At 52.6% G+C, this 11645-nt stretch overlaps 1 protein-coding gene across 1 annotated transcript; it reads left to right on the plus strand.

Moving 5' to 3' along the window:
* The first annotated feature begins 4201 nt into the window (after positions 1-4201).
* On the plus strand, positions 4202-10940 carry ATP6V1E1 (ATPase H+ transporting V1 subunit E1). Its single transcript, XM_069762911.1, has 9 exons — positions 4202-4362; positions 7670-7735; positions 8110-8219; positions 8322-8388; positions 8470-8559; positions 8636-8704; positions 10195-10289; positions 10358-10445; positions 10535-10940. Exons 1-9 carry the CDS (start codon positions 4330-4332, stop codon positions 10595-10597), a joined length of 681 nt encoding a protein of 226 aa, XP_069619012.1. The 5' UTR covers positions 4202-4329; the 3' UTR covers positions 10598-10940.
* The last annotated feature ends 705 nt before the right edge of the window (positions 10941-11645 follow it).

Raw genomic sequence — 11645 nt, forward strand, 5'->3', positions numbered from 1 at the left:
CTATAAGGACACAGGTGATAGATGTATATGAGGCTCCTCCTCCTATAAGGACACAGGTGATAGATGTATATGGGCTCCTCCTCCTATAAGGATACAGGTGATAGATGTATATGGGGCTCCTCCTCCTATAAGGACACAGGTGATAGATGTATATGAGGCGCCTCCTCCTATAAGGACACAGGTGATAGATGTATATGGGGCTCCTCCTCCTATAAGGACACGGGTGATAGATGTATATGAGGCTCCTCCTCCTATAAGGACACGGGTGATAGATGTATATGAGGCTCCTCCTCCTATAAGGACACAGGTGATAGATGTATATGGGGCTCCTCCTCCTATAAGGACACAGGTGATAGATGTATATGGGGCTTCTCCTCCTATAAGGACACAGGTGATAGATGTATATGAGGCTCCTCCTCCTATAAGGATACAGGTGATAGATGTATGTGAGGCTCCTCCTCCTATAAGGACGCAGGTGATGTATATGAGGCTTCTCCTCCTATAAGGACACAGGTGATAGATGTATATGGGGCTCCTCCTCCTATAAGGACACAGGTGATAGATGTATATGGGCTCCTCCTCCTATAAGGACACAGGTGATAGATGTATATGAGGCTCCTCCTCCTATAAGGATACAGGTGATAGATGTATGTGAGGCTCCTCCTCCTATAAGGACACAGGTGATAGATGTATATGGGGCGCCTCCTCCTATAAGGACACAGGTGATAGATGTATATGGGGCGCCTCCTCCTATAAGGACACAGGTGATAGATGTATATGGGGCGCCTCCTCCTATAAGGACACAGGTGATAGATGTATATGGGGCTCCTCCTCCTATAAGGACACAGGTGATAGATGTATATGAGGCGCCTCCTCCTATAAGGACACAGGTGATAGATGTATATGGGGCTCCTCCTCCTATAAGGACACAGGTGATAGATGTATATGGGCTCCTCCTCGTATAAGGACACAGGTGATAGATGTATATGAGGCTCCTCCTCCTATAAGGATACAGGTGATAGATGTATGTGAGGCTCCTCCTCCTATAAGGACACAGGTGATAGATGTATATGGGGTGCCTCCTCCTATAAGGACACAGGTGATAGATGTATAAGGGCTCCTCCTCCTATAAGGACACAGGTGTTAGATGTATATGATGCGCCTCCTCCTATAAGGACACAGGTGATAGATGTATATGAGGCTCCTCCTCCTATAAGGATACAGGTGATAGATGTATATGGGGCTCCTCCTCCTATAAGGACACAGGTGTTAGATGTATATGAGGCGCCTCCTCCTATAAGGACACAGGTGATAGATGTATATGAGGCTCCTCCTCCTACAAGGATACAGGTGATAGATGTATATGGGGCTCCTCCTCCTATAAGGACACAGGTGATAGATGTATATGGGGCTCCTCCTCCTATAAGGACACAGGTGATAGATGTATATGAGGCGCCTCCTCCTATAAGGACACAGGTGATAGATGTATATGGGGCTCCTACTCCTATAAGGACACAGGTGATAGATGTATATGAGGCGCCTCCTCCTATAAGGACACAGGTGATAGATGTATATGAGGCTCCTCCTCCTATAAGGATACAGGTGATAGATGTATATGAGGCTCCTCCTCCTATAAGGACACAGGTGATAGATGTATATGGGGCTCCTCCTCCTATAAGGACACAGGTGATAGATGTATATGAGGCTCCTCCTCCTATAAGGATACAGGTGATAGATGTATATGAGGCTCCTCCTCCTATAAGGACACAGGTGATAGATGTATATGAGGCTCCTCCTCCTATAAGGACACAGGTGATAGATGTATATGAGGCTCCTCCTCCTATAAGGACACAGGTGATAGATGTATATGGGGCTCCTCCTCCTATAAGGACACAGGTGATAGATGTATATGGGGCTTCTCCTCTTATAAGGACACAGGTGATAGATGTATATGAGGCTCCTCCTCCTATAAGGATACAGGTGATAGATGTATGTGAGGCTCCTCCTCCTATAAGGACGCAGGTGATGTATATGAGGCTTCTCCTCCTATAAGGACACAGGTGATAGATGTATATGGGGCTCCTCCTCCTATAAGGACACAGGTGATAGATGTATATGGGCTCCTCCTCCTATAAGGACACAGGTGATAGATGTATATGAGGCTCCTCCTCCTATAAGGATACAGGTGATAGATGTATGTGAGGCTCCTCCTCCTATAAGGACACAGGTGATAGATGTATATGGGGCGCCTCCTCCTATAAGGACACAGGTGATAGATGTATATGGGGCGCCTCCTCCTATAAGGACACAGGTGATAGATGTATATGGGGCTCCTCCTCCTATAAGGACACAGGTGATAGATGTATATGAGGCGCCTCCTCCTATAAGGACACAGGTGATAAATGTATATGGGGCTCCTCCTCCTATAAGGACACAGGTGATAGATGTATATGGGCTCCTCCTCGTATAAGGACACAGGTGATAGATGTATATGAGGCTCCTCCTCCTATAAGGATACAGGTGATAGATGTATGTGAGGCTCCTCCTCCTATAAGGACACAGGTGATAGATGTATATGGGGCGCCTCCTCCTATAAGGACACAGGTGATAGATGTATATGGGGCGCCTCCTCCTATAAGGACACAGGTGATAGATGTATATGGGGCGCCTCCTCCTATAAGGACACAGGTGATAGATGTATATGGGGCTCCTCCTCCTATAAGGACACAGGTGATAGATGTATATGAGGCGCCTCCTCCTATAAGGACACAGGTGATAGATGTATATGAGGCTCCTCCTCCTATAAGGACACAGGTGATAGATGTATATGAGGCTCCTCCTCCTATAAGGACACAGGTGATAGATGTATATGGGGCTCCTCCTCCTATAAGGACACAGGTGATAGATGTATATGAGGCTCCTCCTCCTATAAGGACACAGGTGATAGATGTATATGGGGCTCCTCCTCCTATAAGGACACAGGTGATAGATGTATATGAGGCGCCTCCTCCTATAAGGACACAGGTGATAGATGTATATGAGGCTCCTCCTCCTATAAGGACACAGGTGATAGATGTATATGAGGCTCCTCCTCCTATAAGGACACAGGTGATAGATGTATATGGGGCTCCTCCTCCTATAAGGACACAGGTGATAGATGTATATGAGGCTCCTCCTCCTATAAGGACACAGGTGATAGATGTATATGGGGCTCCTCCTCCTATAAGGACACAGGTGATAGATGTTTATGAGGCTCCTCCTCCTATAAGGACACAGGTGACGGATGTATATGAGGCGCCTCCTCCTATAAGGACACAGGTGATAGATGTATATGAGGCTCCTCCTCCTATAAGGACACAGGTGATAGATAAATATGAGGCGCCTCCTCCTATAAGGACACAGGTGATAGATGTATATGAGGCGCCTCCTCCTATAAGGACACAGGTGATAGATGTATATGAGGCTCCTCCTCCTATAAGGACACAGGTGATAGATGTATATGGGCTCCTCCTCCTATAAGGACACAGGTGACGGATGTATATGAGGCGCCTCCTCCTATAAGGACACAGGTGATAGATGTATATGGGGCTCCTCCTCCTATAAGGACACAGGTGATAGATGTATATGAGGCTCCGCCTCCTATAAGGACACAGGTGATAGATGTATATGAGGCTCCTCCTCCTATAAGGATACAGGTGATAGATGTATATGGGGCTCCTCCTCCTATAAGGACACAGGTGATAGATGTATATGGGCTCCTCCTCCTATAAGGCAGAGGTGATAGATGTATATGGGGCTCCTCCTCCTATAAGGACACAGGTGATAGATGTATATGAGGCGCCTCCTCCTATAAGGACACAGGTGATAGATGTATATGGGGCGCCTCCTCCTATAAGGACACAGGTGATAGATGTATATGAGGCTCCGCCTCCTATAAGGACACAGGTGATAGATGTATATGAGGCTCCTCCTCCTATAAGGATACAGGTGATAGATGTATATGGGGCTCCTCCTCCTATAAGGACACAGGTGATAGATGTATGTGAGGCTCCTCCTCCTATAAGGACACAGGTGATGGTTGTATATTAGGCTCCGCCTCCTACGGTTTCCGTGGTGACCCACCAGGGCGGGGTAGGTGCAGTGGGCGCCTTTCTTAGTGTTTTGGGCGTGACTTATCCCGAGTAACCGGTCAGCTGACACGGATGTGGGCGGGGCGCGGCTGTAGTCAGGTGACCGCTGTATAAGAGGGAGCTGCCGGTGCTCGGTGTCATTGTCGCCTCCGCTCTTCAGTGTTTTCATCTCCAGCTGCGGCTTCAACCTCCCGGCACCATGGCCCTGAGCGACGCCGACGTCCAGAAGCAGGTGAGCGGGGCGGAGGCGGCCGGCTGTGCGGACTCTGGGGGTCGCTGCGTCCTGTGGTGCGGGCCCGGGGGCAGAGGCCTCTGTGTCACCAGGAGGGGGCGGTGTGGGGTCCGGGGGGCGGAGTCTCTGCTTTTGGGGGGATTTTTGTTCTGGGTTCTGCTTGTTTTGGGATCTTCCCCTTATTCTAAGGGTCTTTCCTCAGGGGTTTGGGGGGAGGCTCTGATGGGGTCTCTTCTCCCTGTTGGGGGTCTCTTCCCTTTTTCTGGGGGGTCTTTCCTGTGTTTTGGGGGGTGGCTCTGATGGAGGTCTCTTCCTGTCTTGTGGGGGTCTCCTTCTTCCTGTCCTTGTTGGGGGGGGGGGGGTCTCTCCTTCCTTGTCCTGGGGGGGTCTCTTCTCCTTGTTGTGTGGTCTCTTCCTCCTGTTCTTATGGGGGGGTCTATTCTCCTTGTTGTGGGGGGGGGTCTCTTCCTGTCCTGGGGGGGTCTCTTCCTCCTGTCCTTATGGGGAGGGGGTCTATTCTCCTTGTTGGGGGGGGGTCTATTCTCCTTGTTTGGGGGGGGGTCTATTCTCCTTGTTTGGGGGGGGGGTCTATTCTCCTTGTTGGGGGGGGGGGGTCTATTCTCCTTGTTGGGGGGGGGGGGTCTATTCTCCTTGTTGGGGGGGGGGGGGTCTATTCTCCTTGTTGGGGGGGGGGGGGTCTATTCTCCTTGTTGGGGGGGGGGTCTATTCTCCTTGGGGGGGGGGGGGTCTATTCTCCTTGTTGGGGGGGGGGTCTATTCTCCTTGTTGGGGGGGGGGGGTCTATTCTCCTTGTTGGGGGGGGGGGGGTCTATTCTCCTTGTTGGGGGGGGGGGGTCTATTCTCCTTGTTGGGGGGGGGGTCTATTCTCCTTGTTGGGGGGGGGGGGGTCTATTCTCCTTGTTGGGGGGGGGGGTCTATTCTCCTTGTTGGGGGGGGGGGTCTATTCTCCTTGTTGGGGGGGGGGGTCTATTCTCCTTGTTGGGGGGGGGGTCTATTCTCCTTGTTGGGGGGGGGGGGGGGGTCTCTTCTCCTTGTTGGGGGGGGGGTTCTTCTTCCTGTCCTGGGGGGTCTCTTCTCCTTGTTGGGGGGGGGGGGGGGGTCTATTCCCTTACTTGGTTCCCTGTTCTTGGTTGGGGGGTGGGGGCTGCAGCAGTTTCCCCTCAGCCTCTGCCCCCCGCCTTGATGAATGGGCTCCTTCTTCTTCTCTGAGTCACCTGACGTCTCGGTCACATGATGATCGGCTGCAGATTCAGGAACTACAACCCCCATCACCCTGAGTCGCCGCTGTGTGGAAATCCTGAGTGTAGATCACATTGGGGACCCCCCTCCCATGTGATGCACCCGTCCGGGGGTCAATGATCTCATTATTGGGGAGCAGAGTGGCCCCTGATATTACACCACACACACACTGTGTAAGTCGCTGCTCCGGACCCTGGAAGGGGCCGAGGTCTGATCAGGACGAGTCAAGGACGGCGGCGGCTGTTTACTGTAAGCGGCGGCTCCCAGCGGTGGTCGGGGACGGTTCCTGCAGGATCTGACCGACCGTCTGTTTACATGAAAACGTGTTGTGTGCAGATCACCCACCTCCCCCTACCCCCCCCCCCCCTCCCCAGGACACGGCCATGCACCAGGCAGCGCTGGATGAGCAGACTGAGACTGATGGGGGGGGGGGGGGGGATGTGACATTTATAAGACATCTGTGATTGTCTGGTGTAGCATTACACTGGGGGGTCAGATAAGATTGGGGGGGGGAGATGAGATACAGGGGGGTGATACATTCCTCAGCTCGGTGGGGGGGGTCAGATGAGATACAGGGGGGTGATACATTCCTCAGCTCGGTGGGGGGGGTCAGATGAGATACAGGGGGGTGATACATTCCTCAGCTCGGTGGGGGGGGTCAGATGAGATACAGGGGGGTGATACATTCCTCAGCTCGGTGGGGGGGGGGATGAGATACAGGGGGGTGATACATTCCTCAGCTCGGTGGGGGGGAGGGATGAGATACAGGGGGGTGATACATTCCTCAGCTCGGTGGGGGGGGGGATGAGATACAGGGGGGTGATACATTCCTCAGCTCGGTGGGGGGGGTCAGAGGAGATACAGGGGGGGATACATTCCTCAGCTCGATGGGGGGGGGTCAGATGAGATACAGGGGGTGGGATACATTCCTCAGCTCGGTGGGGGGGGGGGGTCAGATGAGATACAGGGGGGGTCAGATGAGATACAGGGGGGGATACATTCCTCAGCTCGGGGGGGGTCAGATGAGATACAGGGGGGGGATACATTTCTCAGCTCGGTGGGGGGGGTCAGATGAGATACAGGGGGTGATGCATGCCTCAGCTCGGTGGTGGGGGGGTCAGATGAGATACAGGGGGGGTGATACATTCCTCAGCTCGGTGGGGGGGGGTCAGATGAGATACAGGGGGATACATTCCTCAGCTCGGTGGGGGGGGGTCAGATGAGATACAGGGGGGGATACATTCCTCGGCTCGGTGGGTTGTGGGGGGTCAGATGAGATACGGGGGGGTGATGCATTCCTCAGCTCGGTGGGGGGGGGTCAGATGAGATACAGGGGGATACATTCCTCAGCTCGGTGGGGGGGGGTCAGATGAGATACAGGGGGGGATACATTCCTCGGCTCGGTGGGTTGTGGGGGGTCAGATGAGATACGGGGGGGTGATGCATTCCTCAGCTCGGTGGGGGGGTCAGATGAGATACAGGGGGGGATACATTCCTCAGCTCGGTGGTGGGGGGGTCAGATGAGATACAGGGGGGGATACATTCCTCGGCTCGGTGTCACACCTCCATCAGCCTCTGGGAAACAGAAAACGGCTAACGAGACAATTCCCAGAGAAGCTGAAATGTTGCAGTTCTAGAGCACCGGCCCTTTAATAGAGTGATCTTTCTGGGGGATGGTCATAGGGATGGGGGAGCATTTTGGGCCAGAGACTCCCCCCCCCCCCCCCCCCCCCCCCTTCCCCCTTCCCCCTGGTGCCGGAGGAGACCCCACATTCTTCCTGATATCACGATCTTTCACAGCTGGGGGGTCGTTACAGATGTGAAGCTGAAGAAAATGTCGGCATTCTACCTGAATAGTTTTCACAGGATCAGTGCGTAGCCCCTGCAGGAAGACCCCCAGAAACTGCACAGGCCAGATGTTCTTGGAACAGTCAGACCCCACCAATCACATAGATGGGGGGGAGGACGGAAATGTTTTTTTTTGCTGCCGTCACATGGAGGACGAGTGTCGGCGCCGTCTGTTCTCACTGCCGTCTTCTGTCCTGTAGATCAAACACATGATGGCGTTCATCGAGCAAGAAGCCAACGAGAAAGCCGAGGAGATCGACGCCAAGGTAAAGGGAGCGAGAATGTGTAGGGTCGTGAGCCCACCCGCGTGACGGCTGCCGGGCCGCGCGTTCTCCCCCTGTTGACGGCTGCCGGGCCGCGCGTTCTCCCCCTGTTGACGGCTGCCGGGCCGCGCGTTCTCCCCCTGTTGACGGCTGCCGGGCCGCGCGTTCTCCCCCTGTTGACGGCTGCCGGGCTGCGCGTTCTCCCCCTGTTGACGGCTGCCGGATGCACTTAAAGGGGAACTCCACTCCATAGTCTAAAAACCGCACTCGTTATCTGATGAGTGTCGGCCTCACAAATGCATAAATTTGGAGCTCCCCTTCAAGAAAATCAGAAGGGGGGGGCTTTAAGACCCTCATATTTTCTGTTCTCCCGACAGGCGGAGGAGGAGTTTAACATTGAGAAGGGTCGTCTGGTGCAGACACAGAGGCTGAAGATCATGGAGTACTACGAGAAGAAGGAGAAGCAGATCGAGCAGCAGAAGAAGATGTAAGGGGCGGGGTGGGGGGCTTCACCGTGTGTTTGGGTGGGGGGGGTCTTCCCTGTGTGCCGCTGGGGCCATTGATCTCAACCTATTGTCGCCCCCTACAGTCAGATGTCCAACCTGATGAACCAGGCCCGACTAAAGGTCCTGAAGGCTCGGGACGACCTCATCTCTGTGAGTATCTGGCCGGGCGATGGGGACATAGGGGTCGCTCCGCAGGTTTGGGGGTCTCCGCTGATTTATTCTCTCATCTAGGATTTACTGAACGAGGCGAAGCAGAGGTTGGCGCGTGTGGTGAAGGACTCGGCGCGGTACCAGGCGCTGCTGGACGGACTCATCCTGCAGGTGAGGATTGTAGTCAGGATTCGCGGTAACTCCTCTGCCTGCCGCCTTCTGATCGCCATGTTCCCTCCACATCCAGGGCTTCTACCAACTGCTGGAAGCAAAAGTGCTGATCCGATGTCGTAAGCAAGATCTGCCCTTCATCAAGGTGAGAGCCACATCCTAAAGACCCCTCATCTGTGCTGCCTACCCCATAATATGTCTGTGGAAACGTACTGATCCAAAGCCTCTGTCTAGTCCTCAAGATAACAACATAACTACCGCAACATGCCACCAGGAGGTGCTCACTGCACAGATGTACTGATGTCAATGTGCACTCCCCCTAGTGGTGGCTGCAGACAGGATCTTATCATGTATCTCTGTATACAGGGAGCTCCCCCTAGTGGTGGCTGCAGACAGGATCTTATCATGTATCTCTGTATACAGGGAGCTCCCCCTAGTGGTGGCTGCAGACAGGATCTTATCATGTATCTCTGTATACAGGGAGCTCCCCCTAGTGGTGGCTGCAAAGGGGATCTTATCATGTATCTCTGTATACAGGGAGCTCCCCCTAGTGGTGGCTGCAGACGGGATCTTATCATGTATCTCTGTATACAGGGAGCTCCCCCTAGTGGTGACTGCAGACAGGATCTTATCATGTATCTCTGTATACAGGGAGCTCCCTCTAGTGGTGGCTGCAGACGGGATCGTATCATGTATCTCTGTATACAGGGAGCTTCCCCTAGTGGTGGCTGCAGACGGGATCTTATCATGTATCTCTGTATACAGGGAGCTCCCCCTAGTGGTGGCTGCAGACAGGATCTTATCATGTATCTCTGTATACAGGGAGCTCCCCCTAGTGGTGGCTGCAGACAGGATCTTATCATGTATCTCTGTATACAGGGAGCTCCCCCTAGTGGTGGCTGCAGACAGGATCTTCTCATGTATCTCTGTTTACAGGGAGCTTCCCCTAGTGGTGGCTGCAGACAGGATCTTCTCATGTATCTCTGTATACAGGGAGCTTCCCCCTAGTGGTGACTGCAGACAGGATCTTCTCATGTATCTCTGTATACAGGGAGCTTCCCCCTAGTGGTGACTGCAGACAGGATCTTATCATGTATCTCTGTATACAGGGAGCTCCCCCTAGTGGTGACTGCAGACAGGATCTTATCATGTATCTCTGTATACAGGGAGCTCCCCCTAGTGGTGGCTGCAGACAGGATCTTATCATGTATCTCTGTATACAGGGAGCTCCCCCTAGTGGTGACTGCAGACAGGATCTTATCATGTATCTCTGTATACAGGGAGCTCCCCCTAGTGGTGACTGCAGACAGGATCTTATCATGTATCTCTGTATACAGGGAGCTCCCCCTAGTGGTGGCTGCAGACAGGATCTTATCATGTATCTCTATATACAGGGAGCTCCCCCTAGTGGTGGCTGCAGACAGGATCTTATCATGTATCTCTATATACAGGGAGCTCCCTCTAGTGGTGGCTGCAGACAGGATCTCCCCTGCGCTGTAACACGACTCTTGCTCCTTTGATCGCTGTCCCGTGACGTTCTGGTGGACGCCCACTGGCGCGGAGTATAATGGCCGCCATTGTTATTACCGTACAGACCCATGATTATTTGTTAATTTCCGCTTGCCTTTTTTCCAGGCCGCTGTACAGAAGAGCATCCCCATCTACAAGGCTTCCACAAAGCGAGAGATCGAGGTGATCATTGACCAGGACACCCACCTCGCCCCGGAGATGTAAGTGAGCGCTTCTTCTGCCCGCTCCTTGCTGAATCCACAGAAATGACTGTTTCCTCCTCTCTCAGCTCCGGAGGCGTCGAGCTTTATAACGGGGATGGAAAGATCAAAGTGGCGAATACTCTGGAGAGCAGACTGGACCTGATCGCTCAGCAGGTGAGGACGGGGATAGCGGCCATTAGTCTCTGCTGCCCCCGGTGGTCGGTTCTGGGCCAGCACTCTATGATCGATCTTCTCTCCTACAGATGATGCCGGAGATTCGAGTCGCTTTATTTGGGGCCAATACAAACCGCAAGTTCCTGGACTGAGCTGCGCGCGGCGTCCGCTGTACAGAGAACATGTGCTGAGCATTTTCCGTTGTCGTTTTCCCATGTGTCGCCTTCTTTACGTGCTAGATGTGAGGCTGCTGGAGTCCGGGGTCGTGATGAGGACGGAGGAGCCGCCGCGGGGGGCCGTCGTCTTCAGCTTAGTGTTTGGGGTCTGGTTCGCTGTCGTGGAGGAATCAGGCGCCGCTGGGGGAGACCAATGTGTGGCTGGAAGTAGATATTCTGCCAGTATCAGTCCCACCACTACTGCCCCCATCATCCTGTATGCCGGCAGCCATTGTGATGACGTCTTATTTTATTTATTACAATTAAACCTGTGACTCTCGCCTCCGTTTCTTGATTATGAAGTGGGATCAGCGTAAGAATCTGTGGGGAAGGGAGCGGCGCTGGCACCATGGCCTGTGAGGAGGAGGAGAAGGGTCACAAGTAACGGGAAGAGTTGTAAGAAGTGATTTATTAACATTTAGGAGATTTACATTATTAGTGTACAGGGTTACGGCTTCACTCCAGGCTTCTATATCAACCGGGGGAGAACTACAAGTCCCAGCAGTCCCTACTGTGTGCAGATCGGATATCTCAGTCTGACCGACATTATGGCCCCATTTATCAGGGCCGTTCCTATAATATCCTGCAGTGAAATTTGCCTTTTGTTTTTGTAACTTTTATAAGTTGTGGTTTTTAAAATCTTTATTAACTTCTCTGAAGGTTTTAGGAAGATGACGGAAATGTAACTTTTACCAAATATTCAATATTTTTTTTCTGTGGAATAGCTCTTCTGCCTCCAGTAAGGAGTTGGGAGATTATAATCTTTTTAGCAACAATTGAAAATATTTTTTCCTTCTATTAAAAAGATTCAGCAGCGAAGACAAAGAAAGTGACTTCCGCTAAATGGCAACTGATGAATCAGATCCCATCAATCAAACGTGAACCTGAAGAGGTCAGTGCTGGCGGGCCGTGGTTAACCCCTTACTGACATTGGGGGTAATAGTGCGCCAACGCCAGACTCCTTACCGGATTACGGGTCACCAAT

This window comes from Ranitomeya imitator, chromosome 4, assembly GCF_032444005.1.
Source record: "Ranitomeya imitator isolate aRanImi1 chromosome 4, aRanImi1.pri, whole genome shotgun sequence".
In the NCBI taxonomy this organism is placed as follows: Eukaryota; Metazoa; Chordata; class Amphibia; order Anura; family Dendrobatidae; genus Ranitomeya; species Ranitomeya imitator.